The sequence below is a fragment of the Columba livia genome, chromosome 1 (genome assembly GCF_036013475.1).
Source record: "Columba livia isolate bColLiv1 breed racing homer chromosome 1, bColLiv1.pat.W.v2, whole genome shotgun sequence".
NCBI classification, from domain to species: Eukaryota; Metazoa; Chordata; class Aves; order Columbiformes; family Columbidae; genus Columba; species Columba livia.
Window position 1 is genome coordinate 91,848,871 of NC_088602.1, and position 25,926 is coordinate 91,874,796.

General features: G+C 37.7%; 1 protein-coding gene and 1 pseudogene across 2 annotated transcripts; one reads left to right on the forward strand and one right to left on the reverse strand.

Moving 5' to 3' along the window:
* The first annotated feature begins 134 nt into the window (after positions 1 to 134).
* Positions 135 to 24,184, forward strand: IFNAR1 (interferon alpha and beta receptor subunit 1). 2 transcript variants are annotated; one of them, XM_021299775.2, is made up of 11 exons: positions 135 to 458; positions 8,777 to 8,897; positions 10,415 to 10,620; positions 11,326 to 11,483; positions 12,637 to 12,784; positions 13,515 to 13,629; positions 14,466 to 14,668; positions 15,847 to 16,001; positions 16,804 to 16,957; positions 19,708 to 19,835; positions 21,273 to 24,184. In XM_021299775.2, exons 1-11 carry the CDS (start codon positions 203 to 205, stop codon positions 21,495 to 21,497), a joined length of 1,869 nt encoding a protein of 622 aa, XP_021155450.1. In that variant the 5' UTR covers positions 135 to 202; the 3' UTR covers positions 21,498 to 24,184. The 2 variants fall into 2 exon arrangements, with proteins under 2 accessions (XP_021155450.1, XP_013225464.1); XM_013370010.3 differs by having other exon boundaries at positions 140 to 458; positions 19,681 to 19,835.
* Positions 22,458 to 23,472, reverse strand: LOC135579729 (histone-lysine N-methyltransferase SETMAR-like; annotated as a pseudogene).
* Positions 24,185 to 25,926: the final 1,742 nt, after the last annotated feature.

Here is a 25,926-nt window from a genome sequence, read left to right on the forward strand (position 1 = left end):
CTCGGGAGCGGGCCCCGGAACCTGTGAACACGCGGAGTTATCGGGGCTTTCCGCCGCCGCGAAGCGCCCAACCTCCCTCCTTTCCTTCTCCTTAAGCGACGCCTCCCATCGCCGCCACCGGAGAATAAACGCCTGAGGGGGCACCAGTCTCCCACAGTAAGTCGCTCCCCGTGCGCTTCGAGGAGAGGCGCACGGCAACCCCATGCGCCCAGCACACCGACAACTTCTACCCCTCCGCAGCCCCTGCTGGCCCCGCCCCCACCGCCAGCAGCACGGCGCCGTGCGGGCTCTGCCTGCGCATGCGCAGTCGTTCGGGGCTTCCGGTAACGGTGCGGGCACCGGTTCTGCTGAGGGGCGAGTGCAAGACGGAGCGGCGGCGATGGTGGTTGGCGTAGGGTGCGCGGCTGTGGCGGCGTTGCTGTCCTGCTTCCTGGTCGTGCTGCCCTTACGCTGCGCAGGTAGGTCCCGGGGAGCGGGCAGGACATGGCACGGCACCCGGGCGGTGGCTGGGGTCTGGTGTGGTGCTCGTTCTCAAGGGGGAGCGTGGGCGGTGGCTTGTGCTGCTGCTGCCTGAGTGCGGGTGGCCCCGGGAGCACCGCGGCCGAGGCGTGCGGCTGCCGGCACCCCCACTTCGGCCCTGCAGCGGCTGCCCGGTGCTTCGGTCTGCAGTGAGAGGGGAGCGTGGCCCTGGAGCCCGCTGCGTAGGCGCCGCTGCCGGGATGCAGAGACATTCAGACCGTGGGGCTGGACAGGTGTGTCTGCAGGGGTACGCGGGGCTCGGTGTCCGCTGAGTGCCTTGGGTTTTACCCCACCGCTAAGTAGCTGTCATCATAGAATCATTTTGATTGAAACAGACCCTTCAGGATCATCGAGTCCAGACATAACCTGACTGTGGCACTGAACCATGTCCCTAAGAACCTCATCTACACGTCTTTTAAAGACCCCCAGGGATGGTGACTCCACCAGTTCCCTGGGCAGCCTGTTCCAGTGCCTGACAACCCTTTCTGGGAAGAAATTTTTCCCAATATCCAATCTGAACATTCCTTAGCGCAACTTGAGGCCGTTTTCTCTTGTCCTATCACTTGCTACTTGGGAGAAGAGACCAACACCCACCATGCTACAGCCTCCTTTCAGCTGCTTCAGGCTTACCCACTATCTGTGAATTGTAGCGGCTGTAGTGTAAATGTGGGGCAAACAGGTTTAGAATCCTATTGATTTGCTTGAAAGGCATCTCAGTCTGGCCTGACAGAGCCTAAAGTATAAATAAGGTAATGAGAGAAGTAAAATTGCCTCATGTTACATCCTTAAGCAGCAAGAAACAGCTATTGCACAAACCCTTTTCCAAGGGGGAGGTATTGTGCAGCCCAGATAAGCTGTAAACTAACTTTGTGCATGTTTACAGGGTGTTGTGATATGCAACAGAGAGTATATGAGCTAAGATAGTTTGGATAATGGAAATATTATGGGTATGGGTTAGTGTGTGCCTGCTGTTTCCGATGCCACCTAAACTCTTGAATTCTATATAAGATTGTATTGTTCTAGTTGGGCACACATGAAAGGAGACTAGAGAGAGGCTGTTTTCAGGGGACCACACTTTGCATTCATTGTAGGATTCAGGCAGAGAAGCAGCTCTGAGACCTTTTCTCTTTCTTTGTTTTCATTCAGCCATTTGATTTGTACATGAATTACTTGTGCATCAGCCCCGAATTCTATCCCAAAACTGAAAGCATTGTGATCCATGTAGCTACTTTGATGAACCTACACATATTATAGCAAATGACTAATGTGCCAACACTACTTCTAGACTTAGAAGTAACTGCTCTGCTACAGTGACCTCTCACCATCTGCCTGGTCAAAGCCAGCAGTTCTTCTTTGCTGCTCCCATGCAAAAGTTCTGACAGTAGGAGTTTTTCCTGGTTCTCTAGAGCACCTTTCTGCCCATGGAACTAATAACAGTTGGGTCATTTTTGGTGTGTGTTTGGTTGTGGCTTTTTTTTTTTTTTTTTTAAATATCACATATAGCAGGCCTTCCTTTCCTTCTTACGCTGAAAGGTTGAGTTCAAGTTTCCATTGTTTCTGCCACATGGTTAATGTGATAAGCAGCGAGCTGTTATGCACTCTTACGGATTTCCCCTTCACTGTCTCCTGAGGGAGAATATTTCTGTCTTGCTAAGACTACTTTCTTCTGTTGTTGAATGGCCTTTGTTATTCCATAATATTATACAATCATTATTAATTTTCAACCATCATTTATTGAACATATCAATTAAGATATTATAAGTTAAGTGGTGATGTTTATTTATTAGAACTATTTTGTATTTATTCTAGTTAGAGGAAGGAAGATAGGCAATTGTGCTAAAAGCAAAATTCTAATAAAATTCTAAAAGCAAAAGTCTAATCTCTTATAATGTCCTCAGCACCAAAGTGGCATCATGCTTTAAGTGAAGAAACATTAAGTCATTTTAAATGTTTGGCTTTTTTCCTGGTTTATTTTACTAATGATTTAAAGTCTTGATTTTTCGTTATTACTTTGCGTATCTAGTTTCTTGCTAGATCATGGAATTTCTCTGGTAATTAGACACTAGTGAGTTTACTCCTTTATTCCTGGATTGCTGTTCATGGGGATTTAAGAAATTTAGGGAAGCAAACATAAAACACTCATTGGAAATAGGGAGAATCATGTGAAAGGATGGATGGGTGGGTCACCTGTCTGTAGTATTGAGAACAACTGTCATGTTAAACCACCCTGAATTTCTGCTATTCTAAAGTAAAAGGCTGGGCAAATAGAAGAGCTCAAATTGCATGTATTTTGGCTTAGTGTTGCTTTTGAATCTGTATTGCATACTAATCCCTTAAGCATACTGGAAAAATATTTTATGTTAAACTGCTTCAGTATGACTTTTCCAACTCATCAGAATTTTTTTTCCAGTTCACCGTCAAGCGGAAGGATGTGTCAAGTGGGGACCTGCTAATAATCTGTGTGATAGAACAGTGTAAGCTTATTAAGTCTACATATAACTAGGTGGGAGGAGATCACAATTGTTTTGAAAAGCAGGCATAGGATTGAGAAGTGTCCTGACAAACTGGAGAAATTATCCAGAAAAAAGCACAGTGGCATTGAAAAAGGATGTGTGCAGGGCCATGTACTGAGGCAAATAAAGGGTAACAAAGGATGGTCTAAATATCAGTTCTGAAAACAAACAAACAAACAAACATGCAACATTACAATGCCTTGTAATTTATATGTACAATTTTGAGTGCTATACTGTAGAAAACTCCAAAAGTATTGGGGCACAGCAGTGCTAATTGGAACGAAAATGTTAGTTTGTGTCTTACAAGTTAGACTTCCGTTTATTAATCTCAACTGGAGTATTGTGATTTTCTTGTTTCAAGCAAGTTCAACTATGTGGAAAGAATACAAAACAGGACAATAAAAGTAATTCTAAAAACTAGAAAACTTGGCTTAAAAGAAAAACTAAAACAATTGTTGTTGCCATTCAGTTTTCTCTTCAGCATTAGTCATGTTTAACATAGTTTTCAGATATGTCTGATGTAAAGAATAATGTACTTAAGTATCTGTAGACAAAAGGTACATGGGCTAAATGTGCTCAGAGAAGATGTAGGTCACATTCTGGGTTTTGCAGTCTGTAAACTCTTTGTTGCCCCCAGACTATGAACAGCAACTAAGCAAGTATCCTTGCTGTAAGGAAACTTAGATCTGTTCTTCAAAGATCCAGACCTCTGACAGAATCTACTAGGAAATCTGATCTGGGAGTTTTTGCTTTTGATTTACAGAAGACTTTCCATAGTCTCCAATGGAAAGGCTGGCGAGATATTTCAGGAGTTTGGAGGCCTGTAAAAATAATTATGCAGTGATAGAAACCATATGATTTCTCAATGCAAGCATCTGATGATTTATGTAGAATTGCCCACCTGTTTTCTCCAGTGTGAAATACAGGTGGTCTTGCAAAGTTTCTTCCAGCCAAGTTTCTGTGCTTCCAAAATATGAATGAGTGATTAGGAAGTGCTAAAATGCAAATTGGTGATCATAACTTTTAACACGCTTCAACCCAAGACATTCCTCAGAGTATAGAATTGTAGTTGGCTCTCTGATATTATATCCTTTTTACCTGCAACAGGAGATGGAGTGAACAGATGGAAGAGCATAATTGCAACTTGGAACCCTCAATAAATAGGTATTTGAATCTGGATAAGAAATTTGATTTAGGGTGAAGATTGAGTTATCAGGGTTTTCTGTCAGGACTGGGAGATCCTTCTGAAGCAGTAATCTGGTTTTCTGACCAGGGCAAGGAGGAAAGTACCTAATCAAGCTTGAGGTAGATCTACAAAGAGTGTTGTGTTTTCTCAGGGTTTTTTTTTTGCTGTTATGTTTTATACCAGATGAAACAAAAAGGCTGTCTAGTCCAGTGTTCATCTACAGCAGCAATTGATAGTGGAGTTGGAAAGGATGAAAAAGCAAGTATATGGTGACATTTCACAGTGTAGTGTTACAGCAATCTATGGTGTTAGGACTTTGTATTTGACTCCGAGTTCATAAGGCAGGTAAGAGCTGAGCATTCTGATAGTCCTAGGGGAAGGAATTCCACGGTCTAAGTGTTCAAGGAAACAGCAGTTGAATTTGTTTGCTTAGAGCAGAACAGTGCTTGCTTTGATGCTTCTGACATTGTGTTAAGACAGTAAACAACCTTTTGCCACTTGCATTCCCCATGCCACTCATTAGGTGTCTGTCAGTCTGTCATATTCTCCCCTCAGTCTGCTTTGCAGGATCAAGAATCATAGTCTGAATTCTACCAGGACAGAAGCTGTTCCATACCTTGGATTGTCCTTGTCACCCTTCTCTGCCTTATTCTCTTCTTGCTCTCAGCTTATGACAGTGGGCACTCTGGAGGTGCACATAGTGCTGAAGTCTATAATGAGTTTATATAATGTCATTAAGCTTTCAATTTTACTCCTTAATTCTATATAAGTTTGTAACTTTTTTTTCTTCCCTTTTTGACTCTTGCTGAGCACTGACTGCAAGTTTTCACACTTTTACATTGTTGTTGAATGTAACATTGAACAAACAACTTTCTGAAAATTGCCTGAAAACTGTAGAGTCTTCCTTGAGTGATTGGTACAATTTACTTTTAACCCTGTAGTGGATTTTAAGTTAATTTTATAGGTGATGTCTCTGAATAGCATGTTTCTGTTTATTAAAGTTCAGTAAAGGCTATTGTGTGCTGCTGAAAACTGCTCTTGATCCCTGGTTTCAGCAGTTTGTAAGAAGAATTAAAGAGAGTAAATGTCAAGATGGAGTCCAGCCTTATTCAATCTTTTATGAGGAAGTGCTTGAAAAAAAAGAGGCAGTCAAACCTGAGATTTGTAAAAGTCATCTTTTGGACCTTTATCCAAAGCTGTTCTGGAATAAATCCCTTCTCATTCACTTTGTGTGCTCTTACTCCAGAACTGGAATACTGTATCTTCTTCCGAAGGTCAGAATCCAGAACTGTATTTTTACAATATGGTTTGTATCCAGAGAGAGGACATGATTGTTTGCTGTGGTATTTATCAGCTTTAGAAAAAGCCAGCCTAGCTTGAAATATTAGTTGGATGTCTTACCTCAGTGTGTTTTTTGTAACTTGGGGAGAAGGTATATTTTATTAGAACGTGAATCTTGAAACTATTTTGTTTCTGCTTCCAGACTTCCTTTTTTTCTATCTGACCTCACACTGAAAAGGTCTAATAAGAATTATCATAAAGCTTCATGCTATGTATAAGGTAAGGATTTGACAATGTGGGAAAGATCCTCTGTAAGTGCAGTGAATATTTGATTTTCTACCCAAGGCAAACAAAAATAATAGTCTTAACACACAGTAGCTTTTTTTTATCAGCGTTGGAGCTCTGTCAGTACAGTGTGGTTCCAAGCTAGTACTGTGTTATCTAATCCTACCATTTTATGGTTTACGCCAAGGTTCTGTGTTGTTCTAGTAAAGAATCTACCTTGGGAATCTCCTGTTGTAAAGACTTCTGTTCAGTACTGCTGTTGCAGGTTTTTGACCCTGGTATGTGTGCTGCTAGAGAACTGAGGAGACCATAGCTCATGTCCTGTCTGATTCAGGAGGCTGTTCAAATGTCAGCAGTTGAATTACATCCCCCAAAGGTGGTTTGAAACACGTTTTCTATCAGACTGTTTATTAAGATCTTTTACAGATAAATATTTAAACAGAGATTGAATATACGAATATTTTTTTCAAGTCTCCGCAAATACTCGAATGCATATCTTTACAAGGAAAAGCACTGCCCTGCACTTTAGATGTGACAGATCTCAATCTGTTGATGTTTCTTTAGAACTGAAATTGAAACTGTTGTGCTGTATCACAGCACTTAAATCATCTTCCATTAGATCACAATGCAATCAATCTTACTAAGCAAGATTAGAACATTCAGTTATCAATTACCTTTGGTGGTATTCTTCAAACAAATTATGATGTTCTTTTTCAGGTGATTCTGTCAGGCTTACACTTCTGTGGTAATAGCAGAGTTGTACTTTTTTTTTTTTTCCTAATTATTATTAAAAGCAAGTGGAACTTTTTTGTTCCAGGCTTTTTGGTTCTAAAATTTAACACAGACATTCTCAAATAAAGTGAAAATAATGTTTTCCCATGACAATGGTATTTTCTTTCTGAAGGGATATAAGTATTCAAAATTGCTATTATTTGCCAAAATCTGTAATAGCTGTCTTTGTTATCATAAGCTTTTTGGCTGAACTGTAGCTATCTGTTTTCTTAGTCTGTCATCTTAGAAGCCTAACAAATTTGTGCATTGTGGAAATAAATTCTGTTGTGAGATCCATGAGGTTTTATTGTATTATTTTCCTTTGAGGTTTTGTGCTTTCAGGAGTTATTTCCAAAAGTCAGTAGTCTGTGGTTACCACTTTAACTTTATTCTCCAAAGGATTTTGCAGAGTTCAGTTTATAGATTGCTTTTCCAAACACATTTCCTTTTTATAAAGAGGACTTAGTCATCATGTAAAATGTGAGACAGTTTTGGAAACGAAGAGCCACTCCTGAAATCAAATTTAGAATAACCCTTTAGATATGCAAACACATGGATTGCCCAGGTGAAATAGGACATATTTGTTCTGAATTCTTCCTAATACAATAAAATATTAGACTGACATCAAAAAGCAATTTCAGAGTGATGGTCACTAACATGTTTTTAGAAGTTGTAACGATTGGCAAGTGATTAGTAGTGTAACACACAACTGTAACACACAACTGGTTAAAATAGAAAGTCAAGTCAGAAAGGTGTGTGGTGGGTGGTGGGTTTTTTTTATTATTATTGTTACTCTATGGTTTCATTTTTTTTCCCTGACGTGTTAGAAGTTGAAAGGGCATTCTTAGTCAGAGGACAGAGGTACATGCTGCCTAAATTGTACATAGTGTGGGTTGTCAGAGATGCCTACTACACGTTACCAGGCAGAAGGACTTAGATGGAGTTTCAGCTCTATAAATCTGGATATGGCTGCTTAGTTGGTAGGTTTGGTATAATTGTAGTCACTTTGGCCTGTGGTTTCCTCAATTCACGTGTATTGCCTGGGCCTTCACGCTGTTGCCCTTTGCTCTGTATGCCACTTAGTTTCTAGTACTAGAAATCTTTCAGTTCAAACTTTCAGCCTTGATTGTAACTACTTAGCCCCACTGCTTTGAAGCAGTGCCATAGACTGGTATGAAATAACTCAAGCAAAACGTGCTTTGTAAATAACTAGATAAATTTCAGTTTTCGTAAGTATCAGAATAATTCATTCTCCCACGGCATTGTTACTTTCATCTGTCCTCTGATACGTGAACTATATACAAATAGGGCACCTAGGATTCTGCATATCTCAAAGATACTGGTAAAGAAGTCTTTCTTAGGAAGTGGGATATAAGGTAATTATCAGGCAGTTGCTTTGTTGTTGTTTTGGTCTTTGTTTTTTGTTTTTCTTTTGTATTTTCAATAATTCTCTTTGCATGGTGGAAAATAACGAGGAGAGAGAGCTATCCTGCAGATGATTCTAGCATGCATGCCTCCCTCCTGTTTGCCATCTGCCTGTTAAGCCTTCTCTTCTCGTGGTCTGGTCCTTTGCTTGATGTTATGGATGTTCTTATACGTGTCATGAGACTTAGCCTTTGCCCTCTATGACTCATTTTATGCACTGTTCTTTGTGTAAAAGAAAACACAGGATTGCCATGACCAAGACATAAGATCTGCTATGTGATGAAGCCTCACTGAAAGGGATTTATGTTCAATACATTGAATTTATGGCAGTAACACATAGCAGACTTGTTTTGTGCCATGCTCTGTCTGTCTGCAACTGTGAAATGACACCTTTAGATGAATCCCTAGCACTTTGCAGCTGAGATCCAGATGTTGGATCCAACCATAAAATACTAATTTAAATGCATTCAGACTGTTTATAATCAACGCATGACAGTGAACACAGGCCTTGAACGTTACAGATGTGTACCCTTTTTTTAAAGGGGTGTGGGGAGAAGGACCTTAAGCGCAGAGGAAAGAGTTGCATGGTCAAATAGGTGAAGGATGTCTCTGATGTACAGCTCCTGAGAGAGATACCGAAGTGCCGTTTGAGTAGCATGGGGTTTTCTTAACTCTTATGTTTATTGGTATTTCATTTCACTGTAACTCCCTGCTTCTTTTTTAACAAAATCAAGTTATTCATATGTCCTGGTTATTTATCCCAATCTTTATATACCTTTATGTTACTTTCTTTTAGGCCAAACTGATCTGAAGAGTCCACAGGATATTCAGGTCTACGTAGTAAATACAAATTTCACACTAAGGTGGAACTACACTGGGAATGATACCAACGTGACATTTTCAGCAGAATACCGGTGGTAAGTAGTAATTTTATTCTGAGCTAGAAATGGCTGATGCTTATTTGTGTAGAGGAGCATATTAATTAATTACTATGGTTCTTGGTACTGCCACGTAAAACTTCGAGAGACTTTTTGAAATCCAGAAAGTAGAGGCCAGGAAGACTGAGTCTTGAAATGAAGCAGAATCCTAGTATCCTCCTTCGTTTGTCTAATTCATATGTAAAATTAGCTCATTCACCAGTAGCAACGTGTTAAAAATGCAGAACACGCTTGGTAGTAGTGCTTAGTACTAGAGTGGTTCTTTGAGAAGATTAACTGGTACACTTAGAAACGTTTCATTTAGATTTGTTCATTCTCTGTTGTGATTTTTTGTTTGGTTTGGTTTGGTTTGTTTGGGTTTTTTAAGCTACATTGTAGCCACACACACAGAATTTGAGAGAATTTTCAGTGTAGCTTTTGAATAATTTGTCAGTGTTTATGGATCCAGATTTCTTATCTGCAAATTTTAATCACCAAATGAGACAATTTAATTTTTTTTTCTTAAACATTTCCATAGTTTTCTTCAATCATTTCATATACCAATAGTTAGGCATGCATATACATATGCATATATGCATGCATATATGTATTTCGTACTTTGTGGCACTTTCCTGACAAATAAATACTAAAAACCACTTCTAATATAAAATCATGTAAGAAGTTCTTTATTTTTAGGATTTTTCTAGTGTATAATTTTGGATAAAAAATAATAGCTTGCGTTCTTAAATGTGTAAATGAGAAACAGCTGCTTTGAAAATAGCTTTACTTTAAAAACATAATACTGGTCTAAAGGATAAGATAGGAATTGAGGATAAACAATTATTACTTCAAGTCCGTGCCTTTTTTTGGTGAGGACATTTTTAATCTCTATATGAAGTGTCTCTTCCTCAAACAAGGTATGGATGTCTGTTAACTCACAAGCAAAATAGCTTCTGTAAAGCTGATTATTCCAACACTTCTTGCTGAACTCCACTTTTGTCTGTTGTGTTTTTCTTTTCCCCTGATCTATGTTCCTTGCTAATGTTAGAATTGGGGGGGTTCTTTTGCTGCTTTTATGCTCTTTTAAGCACTTCTTGTCATCAAGACTTTTAAATTTCTTCCAAAGAATCATAAAATCATTGCCCGACTAAGATTGTGTATTAAAGATATAAGTCTGGATTTTGACAATTCTTCTTTGATGCTGTTTTCTGACACTGTCTGTTTACATGGCGAATAAAGCAAACTGGATGGTTTCAGACTTTGGTATCAGACTTCGCTGACTGATAGTTAACCTTTGGTAATAAGGCTAAATTAATAAATTAATGGAGTAAATTAATGAATTAAATGGTGATATGAATTCCAGGGTAACTAAGTAGATAGCACTGATTAGAGTGGTGCTGGTGATACAACAGCATTAAATGCTGTGGCATTTATTAGCATTGAGAAGAAAAGGAAGAAGAATCTTAAGACTTAAATTGTGTCTTGGCTTTATTTTGGGGGTTTTTGCTTTCTTACAGGTTTGAATCTTCTGATACAAATGAAAAAGTAAGGGAAACAGAATGGAAGGAGTTGTCTGGTTGTCAAAATGTTACTCGCACAGAATGTGACTTTTCCTCAGCAGTAACCAAATACTATGATGAACATGAAGTGCGTATAAGAGCCGAAAGAGGGGAAGAATTGTCTCCATGGTCTAGCATTTTTGAAATGACTCCATATGCTATAGGTATGATCTCTGTATATACTGCAACATTTTTAGTTAAATTGCCTTCAGCACATAATTGTGGAAAAATGTGTGTGGTTTCCATTGCTGAGAACAACAAGAGCTGGTGTTTTTCTCAAATGTAATGTAATACAGGATATTGGCAGGTCATAGAATGTTATGGTTCTCTCTTTTTCTGGAAAGAGGGAAGTATTCTAAGTGATACTGTTTTTCTGACAGAATTTTCTGCCACTCTATTTTTCTAGATTTTGGAAAAATCCTTTTTGACAGTGGGTTTTTCTGGAAGTTTTCTTCTGACCTTCTGACTATTTTTCAGTAGTTACAGTATAGTATGGTACTGAAGCCTTCCCTCAATGTTGGATTGATTTGTTTGAACTAGGTTTCTTGCCTTGCATGTTTCAGAATAATTTATACTGATTTTCACTGCAGATTCTGAAAAACATGCACTAGTAATATTGCATTTTAAGTCTCATGCTTTTAGAACCAGGTAACGGGGTTTGTTAGGTTGAATTTCTATTAGATACTGCCCAAGATTCATGAGAACTAAGATCTTATAGGCAATTACTGTGATCTTGTTACTGTCTCAAAAGAATTAAAAATAAGATACTATAGGCAGTTACCATGGTTTTATTAATGTAGATGACTTTTTTGGTGTGTTTGTCTTTAAATGAGCATGCTTGACTTTTTTTTCTCTTTTAATATTTGCAGCTCAGATTGGTCCCCCAGGAGTAGAGTTGCAGTCCACAAATGGAGTCATAAAAATTAAGGTTTCTCCTCCAGAAGCAAATCAGGTCCGAAAAATGTGGATAGCTGATCTACGTTTTAAATATATTCTAGTTATCTGGGAAAATTCATCAAATCCAGAGGTATCGTTTTGTTTTGTTTTACTTTTTAAGCTTAACATAACTGTCAGAGATGTACTGTAACTGCTTCATGCTCTCAAATGGAATTATTTAATTATGTAACTGTGTAACTGTTGCTATGCTGTTTAAAAGTTGAGAGGGGGTGTTTTCTTGGAGTTTTTTGGTTTTGTTTTTACTAGAGGATTGTATTAGATATTTTGTGATAAGAGTTTATTTCTGTTAAATGCTGGAACCACTTTCCAAAGTGTGAGGAAGAAAGTGAAACCATCTCAGATGTGTTAGAGCAGGATCCACCCTCAGCCAGCAGGAACAGGGAGGAGAAAGAGTTCAAGGCAGTGGGAAAAAGCATTTACAGTAAGGCATAGATATAGTGGAGGAGAGAGGTAAGAGGCTAACACAATCTTTCTCAGACCGTATAGCTTGACTACAGCTGTCAGTAGGCTGTATCATTAACTAAGTTCTTTATACTGTAGTTTGGGGGGTTTTTAGGGATTCTTTTGAGGTCTTGTAATTGTGAACTAGTATCTAAGCCATAATGTGTGTCTTGCACAGCAGATATAGCTATTTGGTAAAGACCAAGGTAGAAACAGTTTGGGGTTTTTTTTGTCCTTTAAGGGGAATGAGTGCCAGCTAGATTAGGATAGGAATTGAAGTGATATCTGTGTTCATTTGGAAGACCTAGTCATAAGCATTACAAACCAAAAGGGGGGAAAAAAAGCTTTAAGTGAAGTACAAGCTGTGTACAAAGGTCAGTCACTGAAATATCTGGTAAACCAGGAGGCAGCAGCGGGGGAGTGTTTGTTCAATGAATTAAGGGATGGAAATTTACTGTTTCTCTTCTGTGTATGTGCCTGAATATTTGTGTGGTGAGTTACGTGTCATGTAGAGCAGTGCCGGAATCCCTCCCAACTTTTATGTGTTAAAGGAGCACAACATGTTCCTTCCGCTCAGTCATGTGGCTAAGTTGGAAACTTCCCTTTTGTGTTTATTCAGCTTGTATATTGTCCTGCGTTCCTTATTCTAGCATTTTGGATGGCACATTGTATAAATGGACTGAAACCTGGGGGTGGGGAGGCGTGGAAAAGACACTTTAAAAAGATCAGCTCACTGGGAAGAAAAGTTATCTTCATATGCTGTTTGCAATTGCTTCTTACAGGTCAGAAGTCAAAGTATTTTTCCTACTGACACAATTGATGATCTTGCACCAGACACTACCTATTGCTTGAAAGTTCAAGCGACAATTCCTTTAGAGTTCCAAGAAGGCTTATTCAGTCCCATTTTTTGTGTAAAAACTACCCGTAAAGGTACAGAGTAAAATTGTTCTATCTTAAAATGATTACTCGAATTTAAACTGTTGGAAAGTAAATTGTTCTAAAGCAATGGAGATATGTAGAAATACCAAGTTCCTGCTCATTTTGGTATAACAGCAATCTTGACAGTAATGTACTTTTTCTTTTTTAAATCTATATAAAATATGTCACCTATAAGCAGTAGAGTTTTAATAGTACAAAAAGGCTTTTGCTCTGAGGAAAATTCTGTCTGTTAATTTCAATTGCAAATTAACTACTTTCTGTATTTTGGAAAAATGGATATTTTTAAATTTTTCACTTTAAATCAGGAGGAAAGGGATGTGTATGTAGGAAAAACAAAAGCCTCTTGTATGTTTGGCACCAAATGAATGCATATAAAGGTGAATGAAGCTTAAAAACTTTTTTTTTATGCAGGCCTTGGCAAATTTAGTATTACAGACTCTAAAGAATGGCTTAGTGGCAGTTTGCCACCAGTTGGCTTGTTTTGCATGTCTAAATTTATATTCTTTTGTGTGCTGTTCAAGTGTCAGTTTGAGTACTTTTAAAGGTTTCTTTCAGAAAAAGAAACTGTGGGAATGTAGAAAGTCAAACATTAGATTGAATGGATGGTACATAAAAATTACTTTATGTGTGTGTATTTTACACATTTTTCTCATCAAGTTATTGTACATGATATAAATCTTTTCAGTAACTGCAGCCTTCCTTTTCTTTTTGTTTTGAGCAGTGAATGACCTACTCTGTGCAACAAATGTGAGAATTCTTGCTTTGAATATGAAATTTCATCTGCATTGGAATAGTCAGTATAAACAACATGTGAGCTACAACGTACAGTATCTCAGGTGTGTTAAATAGTTTCCAGTTCTCTGTTTAAACAGGTCATGTCATTGTAAATGCTATCCATTGTATTTTGCAAATAGTTATTAGAAGTTAAAGCAAAACACTTAGCAAAAGCGGCTTAATGTATTCATTGAAACATTGTGTACCTCATCTGGATACTGTGGCTTTTAAAAGGATTGCATATAACATCATAGCCTAGAATTTCAGGTACTAACCTTCTTTTATGAACATTAAATACCTGATGGAATGGAGCGAGCGACACTTTTAGAAGATATAAAGTTTTTGTTGCTTTGTATCCTTTTGAATATGAACAAATTAGATGAGTAGAAGTGAACAAAAATGCAGATGTTCAAGGTTTCAATTGTCAACATATTTGATTATTTCTGGTCAGATCCCAACATGGCAAAAAAAAAAAAAAATCAAGTTTGTAAACCTGTATTTTAATATCCAGTTGTCACACAAATATTGTGGCCAGCATCTAAATGAAGAGGAGAGATACCTCTAGTGTTCTTTTGGAATCCCTTTGGCATGACAAAAAAATGATCAACTTAATTAGAATTTTACAAAAAATCTTAATCCGGATTTTAAAACTTTCTAAAACCAACATAAAACTTTTCTATTGAGGCTTGATTAAAGCACTAGTTTGGATTTCCTGATCCAGTTAACTTCATTGTTTCAGTTATAAATTTAAAAAAAATCTAAATATGAGAAATTTCTGAGGCCAATTCTTCCAAAAATATAAAAAAGCTGTGTAGCATGAACAAACATGCTTTTTTAAAATTTGTTCTTTTTGAGTTTAAGGATCTCGCATCAATACCTATTAAAATATTTCTTGCAGTGGGTATCGAAAGACACTTCATGATGATTACTCCACAGAGTGGCTCAGTGTACCTGGATGTGAAAACATCACTGATACACAATGCAATTTTTCATCTATCATCAGTACTACTCCTGGATTGTATTATCTCCGTGTGCAGGCCATGAGTGAAAATAATAAAACGTGTTTATCTAATGAAGTGAAAGTAGATCCTCTGAGAACAAGTAAGCAATTGTATTTTCTTAAGTGTTCACTTCTCAACAAACTTGTACCTAATGCTATTATTTGCAAAAAGAAACTTACCGGTTAAACGAAGCTGAATATGTAGTTCACCTACAGAAACTGTTGGGAATCCTGGCTTCATCAAGGTTAACAGGAGTTTTTCCATGTTCTTCAGCACAGCCAGTATTTCACTATATTTAGAATCATATCATTCGCTTTACAAAATTAAACCATTATATGCCATTTTATAATCTCACTGTATATTATATTATTCACTGTGTGAGATACACTAGGGATATTTCTAGTACAGGCTTTTGCCATCAATGTGGAGCATTTCTTGGTATCTTGGGACAAAAATGCCAAAATCAAAGAATTTTGGAATCCACTGCCTCTGTTTTCTTGTGCATTTACTCTCATGTCCTCCTTCTCTCTACCTCTGCACAATGCACCCCTGAATTTTGTGCTGAAGTAGTATTACATTGATATATGAACCTAAAGAGCCCCATGAAAAAGCAGCCTTAAACGATAGTGCCATCCAAGTCAAAACCATGTAAAACTCTCCAGAGTGAAATTACAGTAACTTTTATCTTCGTTGCACTTTTTTGATTCTGTGAGAAATGTGACCTTGCTAAAATGTTCGACTTCAAAAATGTTGTAATAAATATCAGTAAGTGTTTATCTAATATGTAGGGTAATATTCCGTTGCCTTCTGTATTGAAGATGAAATCAATAGCTATTCTATATGTCAGCTTTCCCTTGTCCCTTGTCTTGGTAGTTAGGTAATTCTTTAATGAGATAACAGTGACCTAGATAAATAATTCAACAAAAGAAAACAAAAACTGTGATGCTTCTCACTTTTCAACTATACTGTAACTGTGCAAGAGGGTATACGTGAAAAGGAGAGCCCATGTCCTGATGAGATGAAGAACTGTTCAGTTGTTTCAGGTTGACTTGCACAGACTTAATTCCACAGCCTCTGTATTTCATGTCACTGAAACTTGCAGAAGCAACACGTGAATATGGAGGAGAAAATAATTGACATATTTGTGAGGACTCGAGATTCTGAATAAACCTGTTAGTCATGTTTCTTAAAACTTGTCATAGATTTAAATTACAGTATTTTATACAGTGTTTTTATTCTTTCATTCTTATTTTTAACTTTTTAAAAAAATATCTGAAGATGAAATTGGCCCTCCTGATGTAAAGGTGGACATCAGTGATGTTTCGCTCCATATCCAGATTTCTCCTCCAGGAGGATCTGAGTGTGAAGTCATGAGGGACCATTATGATTTGTCTTACCGCGTTCTGTATTGGAAGAATTCATCGAATAATGAGGTATGAACTAGTTGAATACTTAAAACAGTATATAAAATTTGTTATGACTTAGATACTGAATTTGAGTTCTCCTCAAGAAGCTTATTTTCAAAAGAGGCACATACATGGTGTATCAGTCATGCAATCAATTTGTTTTTTTTCTGAAAGATTCTTTTAACAATCTGGTCAAGATGACTTTTATCACGAAGTAATTGAGATTTTAATCTTTTCCATTGATATGGCTATGTGTAATGGCTTGTAGAATTGCACTAAGTTTTGTAGAAGCGGCTAGATGGCTCACTTTTGAATAGAAGTTGTAGGATTCTTGTGATGCAGTCTTTCTTAGGGCATGACTCTGTGCACTGTCTTAATAATGCAACTTCTAGCACCTCAAATGTTTTTCTTTCTGTATTTGCAGTTGTATAGCTATATATATCATAAAACAATGAAGCCTTGCATGCTTTTAGCTCATGTTTTAATGAATATTTCTATATTCTTTAAATGCTTCTTATAGTAAAATATTTTACAGTAATTAGTAAAATTGTATGTGTAGATGCATGGAAGAAGAGAACAAGGTGCAACACGAAGATATTTCAACTGTAAAATTTCAGTATGGTGAAAGCAGTTCGTTCCTGCTGCTGTTTCCTGCATGTGCTTGATTAGGAGGGAGTTATGTGGCTTATTTTATTTTATTTAATCAAGTGCAGAACAGTGTCTAACTTGTTACAGAATTACTTCTTCAGCAGACACCAAAATTCTAATCTATCTGAGTGATTCTCATGTTATGTATGTGCATCTTATTTTTCCAATTTTTCTTTTTCAGGAGGAAGTCAAAATAAAAGAGGTAAAACAGACAATAGCAACAGTCTCTGATCTGACACCATCGACTTTGTACTGTGTAAAAGTACAAGCATTCTCAGAAGTCTACAACAAAAGCGGTGATTACAGCAAAGAGGAATGCATCAAAACACCTGGAGGTAGGAAGAGCTTGGGAATTGTTACATCTCTGGAAGTAAAATTGCTAGCCCTCGATAGGCCTTTGCAGGTCTTGCTAGTTAAAATATATTTACAGCATGACTTAATGGCATCTCAGAGTTAGCACCTAGTTGGGCAGAGATCTGCATCAGTAGTCAGTCACTCGGCTGCTCTGTGTTCTCTCCTACTGCTAAACTAAGAAACTGCTTCTGTTCTGACTGGATCAAAATTACATTCTGGTTATTCCACAACACAACTCAGTTTAGAAATTATCTCAGATTAATAACTGTAGTGATTGTGAATTAAACTTAGTTCTGTGCAATGACTTGCTAATAGGCCAGCTTTAATTTCTAGTATTTTAAGATAATTTTAGGAGTGTTTAAGGAATCACTAGATGCTATGTTTTCAATAATATTTTATTCTTGAAATTGCCTTAATTATTGTGTGAATAAATTAATTTTTTTTAAAAATCCTGTGCTGAAGTATGAGGAGACAAATCATCAGCCTCATTATAGCTGAAAACTCATCTTTGTGCAAAATGAGAATGCATTTGTAGATGGATTACACTCAGACCATAAGAGCAAGTTATCTGTTGAATTTAATTTAGCCAGTTATTTTCTATTAACAGACTGTAACACTAGAAAAATAACTAAATACCCCAACTGACTTATATCTAAGAAAGTGCAATAATAGTAATGCTACATTCTCACATCCTAAGCATTAGGATTCATTTATATTGTAGTCCTTGCTGTTTTGTTTTTATCAAGCATTAAAAAAAAACAAATGTTACTTTTTTTACCCTCATAAGATAAATTCTTTAATCTATTTTACTAGGTAGATATTAGTCTTCCCCATACCCTTTTATTATAATGACCCTATTTAAGACCAAGCAGTACATTCAAGACTACATATGGAGAGACAGAGTCATACAGATCATGCCCTGTACTTTACATACATTCTTATATCCCAGTGTGGAAATCTTCCATTCTTTGATTATTCGTACTAACTGGAAATAAAAATCAAAAGACCTGATTGTCTCATCTTGTAATATTTGTGAAAGGTCTCCTAGTATGTACTTATTTTATGAAGTTCAAACTCCCTTCAGTTTGTTTGTTTGAGATAGTGCCAGAGAACCTGTTGCCAAAGAGAAGCATGGGGTGGAGAAGGAACCTTGCAAGACTCTTGAACTTAAGCACTGAATAGTTTAAGACTATACAGATAAAAGCTTTCTTTGACTATAGTATTTTAAAATCAAATTCTGCTATGTACACTCCTTCTACCAAAAGGTCCCAGCCTTAAGTCCTGAAATTGAGCCTAGCCTGTTAGGTTTTCCACAGTTCCTGGGTTAATACAGGAATGCAGGACCATAAACCCATAGAACAGTTTGGATTGGAAGGGACCTTTAAAGATCATCTATTCCAAGCCTTCTGTCATAAGCAGGGACATCTTCAAGTAGATCAGGTTACTCAGAGCCCCGTCCAACCTGACCTTGAACACTTCCAGGGATGGGGCATCCAAAACTTCTCAGAGCAACCTGTTCCAGTGTCTCGTCACCCTCATTGTAAAAAGATTTCTTCTTTATATCCAATCTAAATCTCTCCTCTTTCAGTTTAAGACTGTGGCCCCTTGTCCTGTCACCACAGGCTTTGGTAAAAAGTGTCCATCTTTCTTATAAGCTCCTTTTAAATATTGAAAGGATGCAGTAAGGTCTCCAAAGAGCCTTCTTTTCTCCAAGCTGAACAACCCCAGCTCTCTCAGCCTTTATTTGTGGGCGAGATGTGCAAACCCTCTATTTTTGTGGCCGCCTCTGGACCTTCTGTAGCAGGTCCATGTCTGTCTTGTGCTGGAGGCCTCAGAGCTGAGCACAGTACTGCAGGTGGGGTCTCACCAGAGCAAAGGGGCCGAGTCACCTCCTGTGACCTACTGGCCACACTTCTTTTGATGCAACCCAGGATACTGTTGCCCTTCTGGGCTGCAATTGCAATCACATTGCCAGCTCACGTCAAATTTTGCATTTACCAACAGCCCTAAATCCCTCTCCTCAGGGCTGCTTCCCCGCTCTGTATTGATACTGAGAATTGCACTGAGCCAGGTCCAGGACCTTGTACTTGGCCTTGTTCGACTTCATAAGGTTCATAGGAGTTCTTCCCCTGTCCAAGAAAGCACTTTGAATGCTTTTGGGCCCCTGAAGACCCTGCAAGTCTAGGCACTCGAATCATTTCCTGGCTAAAGAACCATGGGCAAACCTCACTGAAGTAATTGCCCATTCTTACTCCATAGCCCATGGGAATTCTTATTCCTGTATCTCTGCCTTTTTGAAGGAGAGAGCTCAATCAATTACATATAGTGTTCTTTGGGGATAGACCCTGTACACAAGCCATAGCTCATGTACATCGATTTACATGCATCAAGTGCTTCATGGTAGCTGTTTATGTGCAGCCTTTTTGTCTTACTGTCAAACTGTGACATATAACTGGGAATAACTGGATCTTGGTTCTGATCCTGTCTGCAAATGTCTGTGTTCTTACACTGGATAGATATTCTGTGCTCTGCTTTCAATAGAATTATCTAAGATACTGGAATGGCATCATTTTTATAATGATCATCATAGCTGGCTATAGTACTGTAGAAATGTGAAATCTGTAGCAGATTTGAAGATAATCTGTTCCTTAATCTTTGTAGTTTATGAATACTTAAGCTGAATGGTTTTTATTCACTTTTTTAGATAAATCTTTACCTCTGATCATTCTAGCAACATTTGTAACTGCCCTGATTGCTGTCTTGCTTGTGGCGATGCCGCTTGTTTTTGGCCTGTATCAAATCTACAATAAAATCAAATACGTTTTCTTTCCATCATGCCAGCCTCCTTTGAACATAGAGGTAAGATAAGAATTATTTTTCTTATTCAGTAAGCAGATTTTTTTTTTTTTAGAAAAATTAACAGAAAATATTATGAAAAAATGTTTATCAGTTCTCCTGTAGTCTTATGGGTTTACCAAGATTAATTGTATAGGATTTAACAAAGTGCAGGAATTTCTATGGAAAAAATGGGTAGGAGTAATTTCTAGAATTCTGCAATTAGCAAATATTTAAAGTTTTGTGTTTTTTCTTCTTCTGTTTGTGCAAAAGTCTTGCTAATCATCCTTCATTCCGGAGAGTGTGCATGTCTACCCAATGTGATAATGTACTTTGTCCCTGCTACATGAAACCAGAAATGTTTTCCCATTGTGTTATCTGGAAGAACATGCTCTAGCCTTTTTGGCATCCTTTAAAGGATGTAAAGAGGAGATAAAAATGCAAGCCCAGTCTTTAGAGGAAATTATAGTGTAACAGGCAGCAAATGCTTCTACCATCTCTTGACCTAGCAGCCTGGATGGTCTCTACAAAGGCAGATGTTGCCCAATTTCCAGCTCAGCTTGGTAATACTTAGGAAGGATCTTTTTCTGGAATGAACGGGGCAACACTAAGTGTAGGTGTATTTTGAAATGTAGCGAGAGCTGCTGTTCACTGTGCTTTCTTCTGTGTCTCTCAGAGCACTGCACAGTGTATGGCCTTCCTAACATATGTCCTCTTCTCACTGAAGGTCTCTAGGATATGTAGTATATGAAGCTTTCTGAATAAAGCTGTCATTTAAAGCCAGTGTTATAGTTTACAAGTGCTAATCTGAATTGAATTGATAGCATTTGTAAGGCAGCATTTTAGCTGCTTTGTTCAGTAGAATGCTGGTAACATAATTAATGCAATGCATATTTAGAACCTTTTGTGACGGATTTGGTATAAATGTTGACTTCAGAGAATGAATTTAAAACGTAGAATAAACAGCAGTGCACTGTTGAGAGCTGTGTAAGGCTTGGTGTTCTGCTACAGCATCATACTTTATCTTCTTTCAAACTTTATAAATGATAATTATTTGTATACTATGGAAATGCACACCTGTCATTTCTGTGCTACCACATGATCTTTGAAAGTGTTCCAAATTAGGATTTTCCTTTAGTTCTTGTGTGGCCTCGTAAGGCTATAACCAATTAAATATTGCAATTATATGGACGATTGACAACTGTGAGCATAGCAAAAGAGTTAAGATTAATGTTAGAGCCACTCTTTGATGTTCAATTAAATGAATGCAATAAAACTTCATCGTAATTTTAATTTGTGAACTTAGGTATACAAATGGCATAATAGAGGTAAAAAGCCGCATCGAGCTTCTGAATATGGTAAACCAGATTCATACAGCTGTGGTGTTAAGCGGAATTATTATTTAGGTATTATGTATTATGTATGAATGTTCATCTCTCTCTTCTGCTTCTCTTTTTGCAGGGTTTTGGAGGACAGGTTTTTAACAGTCTTTATCTGTCAACTACAGATGAACCAATAGAAAATTGTTCTATAATTGAGGCTATCACAGAAGAAGTAAATCAAATTGATTTTAAAGACTACAAACATTCTAAACAGAGCAGTCGAGATTCAGGAACTTACTCAAACGACAGCGATACTTCAGGGAGTAAAGCATCAGAAGAAACACTAGTAAAGGAAATCGTATAACTTTTAAGAAAATCAAATTCGTATATGGGATTGGCAGCATAATAAACACTTAACTTTTTCACTGTGAAAGCTGCAACCTAAGGAAGACAGTATGACTTTGGGATCTTGGTCTTCAGGTTTCCAAATCTGCACTTTCTTAGTGGAAAGTTACAGACCCTCTCTGCTGCAAACTGGCTGAAGTTAAAACACAATTGACTCCTCGTACCTTACACCATTTAGACTGACTTTTCATCATACGATAAAAAGAATACCATCTGTGTCAAGAGGAGATCTTTAAGCTTTATATACTTGAACCTGATAACCTCAACAAAAGCCTACTCTGTTCCACCAGAAGAGTTTCTCGCTATCTTAGACGTTTGTTTTGAATGCCAGTGTGTACTGTGACAGAAGCCTTAAATTCCAGTATTGAATCTTACAGTGTTTACACATGCAGAAGGAAATTGATGCCGGATACAATTTTAAGAACTTTTCTGACATTCTCTTCCAGCCCCCTCAGGGGCAGTGCTCTTTGGCTCAGCAGGTCCAGAGCAAAAGATGCAAAGACACCAACAGTAGCCTCAGTGAGGTGGCTTCTCTGAGCCTCTTTGTAGAATTCCTTGTGGCCATGACTGTGGGATGATCCCAGCCCCACTTGCATATTCATGTGTCTGCGTCCCTGTATCAGGGTGCTCTTCTCCCTCAGCACATGGTAATCTGGGCAAGTGTGGCAAGGGGAAAAGGCGGGAAGGAGGTTCACTTCACTTTCCTATAAGGAAAAATTTAATAGTGGAAGCTCTTTGTAAATTAGACATTGCCTCAAATTGTTTTGCACTGTATTTAGGATAAAAAGCAACAAACATCCAACTTGATGTACTCTGCAAGAAAAAGCTAAATAATACTGTTATTAGGTTGGTGCAACAGTAATTGCAGTTTTGGACTGTGAATTTGAAATCATCAAAACTAGCCTCAAACACATCTTTATTAATCAAAATAGAAGCTGTTACAATCAACACATTTTGGCCAAGAAGAAATAAGTTTGTTTGTTCCTGTAGCGTAAAAATCCATGCTTTGGGATTTGACAAACTCTAGGAGAGCATTTTCTGCATCCTGCTGGTTGTGGAAGCATTTTCCCTGCAAAAAGCTGTCAAGATGCTTGAAGAAATGGTTGGCAAGAGGTCAAGTGAATATGGCAGATGAGGCAAAACTTCATAGCCCAATTTGTTCAACTTTTGAAGTGTTGGTTGTGTGACGTGCTGTCGGGCGTTGTTGTGGAGAAGAATTGGGCCCTTTCTGTTGACCAATACCGGCTGCAGGTGTTGCACTTTTCGGTGCATCTCATTGATTTGCTGAGCATCCTTTTCAGATGTAATGGTTCTTCCGGGATTCAGAAAGCTGTAGTAGATCAGACCAGCAGCAGGCCACCAAACCATGACCATGACCTTTTTTAGGTGCAAGTTTGGCTTTGGGAAGTGCTTTAGAGGTTCTTCTCGGTACAACCACTGAGCTGGTTGTCATATCAAATCCACTTTTTGTCACACATCACAATCCAATCAGGAAAAATTGTTTGTTGTTGTTGCACAGTATAAGACAACACTTCAGAACTACTATTTTTAAATTTTTTTCCAGTCAGCTCACAAGGCACCCATTTATCAAGCTTTTTCACCTTTCCGATTTGCTTCAAATGCCCAACGGCCGTAGAGTGGTTGACATTGAGTTTTTTGGCAACTTCTCACGTGTTTGTAAGAGGATCGGCTTTGATGATTGCTCTCAACTGGTCATTGTCCACTTCCAATGGCCAGCCACTGTGCTTCTCATCTTCAAAGCTTTCGTCTCCTTTGGAAAACTCCCTGAACCGTTGTTGCCTTGTATGTTCGTTAGCAGTTCCTGGGCCAAATGTGTTATTGATGTTGCAAGGTGTCGCCGCTGCTTTACGACCCATCTTGAACTTGAATAAGAAAATCGCTGGAATTTGCTTTTTGCCTAACATCCTTTCCATAGTCTAAAATAAATATAAAATAAACAGCAAGTAATAAGTCAGTAGCAAAAAAAACCCTATAAAGCAAGAAAAGCGCATTAAAATGATGTATAACATAACCGCATTTATTTAAGAATGTATTCCAATATCAAACAATTAATTTCAACAGTGCAAAAACTGCAATTCCTTTTGCATGAACCTAATATTTCATGACAAAGAATGTTAAGGGGTATATTCTTGATTATTTTTTTCCCTCGTGACTACATAACCAGAAGTGTAGACTACTTAATCAGAATTGAGTTGTATTTAGAAGTATGAATCTCTTAAAAAGGAAGAAATCCACTTTTGTAATTAGAAGGACTCAGGTTGAATGTAGAAAATACCTTTTAACAATTGGTGAGGATGCTTGTCATTCAAAGCTTTTTCAGCTTAGGCCCGTTTTGCAGACAGACTTTTCTGTGTAGAAATTATACGGATATGCTGCAATAACGTTTCAATTTGCATACCACTTCCGGAGTAGCTTTTTAAAGTACCTTTTTTTTTTTTTTTTTTTTTTTAATTAAGAAACTGATTTAGAGTAAACTTATTTTGAGCTTCCCGTTGTTTATTGTAACAAGCAACTGTTGGTGTTTATATATTTTTTTCTTTGATTTTGAAGATGTGATCTAATTTTATAAATTTTATGTCTTTGTTCATTGAAGAACATAATAAATTTTGCACATTTACTCTTTTATCTGTTTCTCAGTTCCATGGATTTTTGATGTAGTGACACTGAAGCTACACCGTGGATACTGAGGAAGTTCCCATGAGTTCTCAGTTGTCGTTCCTAAAAAAACCTGATGTGAAGAATATCATATATAAATTTAATTGAGACTTACGTTGGGAGTGTTGCATGATTTAGACAAATCAGAAAGAAGGTGCTAAATCATTTTCTGAATCGGGGCTTAAAATGAGAACACTGAACACGAGCCTTCCACTCGTGGTCATTGGTAAATCGCTTCCATCTCTAAATTCTTGTGAGATCCTTAAAGAAAGACAGTGTGGAGTTGGCTTTGTGTGGTCTCTGCGGTAGAATCTAAGCTTACTGTGAGGATGCAATTATTTGATGCAACTATTCGTCTTTGTGATTCATGCTGTAGCTGGCCTTCCTGGATGTTTTTTTCTCCCAGACAACTTCAGTCGCAGTCTGTTTTACTTATTTGTGACCTACTTCTACAGTAGAGTTTGTGGGGACATATTTTCATTTGGGGGATTTTTAAAAGTGAAGCTATTCTAGACATGTTTACTGAAGTAAGGTGTGGTGGTTTGGGGGTTTTGTTTTGTCTTTTTCCTTGCTTATCTAGGGAAAATGTTTCATCTGATATTTCAACAGCTAACTGTGGGCTATTATTTTGATAACTGTTTTCTGTGACACAAGATTTTATTTCCCTCCTGGAGTTTCAGCACTCTGGAATAGTGAATGTTTCCAAAATAGGTAAAATTCATAATCTGCAGGCAATCCACAGTTTTCCTTAGAATGTAGAACCAAATGAGCATTAATTAATATATATGTTGCGTGAAGCTTGGTTATAAGAAGGGCTACAGAAAATCTTGTATTCGTTCTTTTCAGTGTTGCCAGAAAGAGCAAAACCAGAGCTTTAAGATGGAAATATTAATTCTATTTATTCAATATCTAATATTTAAACTGGGAAAATAAGTTTGCAAATACCTGAGGCAGTCTCATTCTGATATGTTTCAGCTGTATCCAGAAATACTAGAAAAAATAATTTGACAGAACTTTCACGCTTCACCTTCTAAGAGCAGTTTATTACAGTGCATAAAGGAACTTTGTTTAAATGAGGGGATTTTAGTCACTTTCTAAAGAATAAGACCTTTCTTTTGTTCAAAATATTTCTAGCAGTAGAAAGCTAATCTTTATTATGTGGTATGGAGGAAGTCTGAGGAAGAACTGTATTTGACTCTTCACTGACATTATTCATTGGGATCAGATACAGCCCCATTAATAATTGAATACTTTCAACTGGACCATATAGAGTTTGACTTGTCGGTATTGATGGTAAGAATCACAACCAAGTTAATCAAACACCATGTTTTTGAAACTAGAAGCACTTAACCAATGTTGATATTGTGGAATATGTGTAATATAATCAGCTTTAAGACACACTGTGGGGGAGGGGTGACGAAGCAGAAGTTTCCTGTCATGGGACTATTGCTTGAAAGGGAAGCAGCATCTGGTAATGATTTTGCATTTTGGGTCTGTGACTTTCCCATGACTTCTGCTTTTGGAATGGGTTTTGTTATTAGAATTGTTTTTATATAAGCATGTGCTTGATGTTGCAACCTGGGTAAGAACACACAGATAAAAATATAGTCAGTAGAGAACCCCCTTGGTGGTAAATGTGGGATATTAGATCATTCTCGTAGGGATGTGTTACTGAGTGATATTCATGCAATGCTGTTAGCACTTGATTTTGC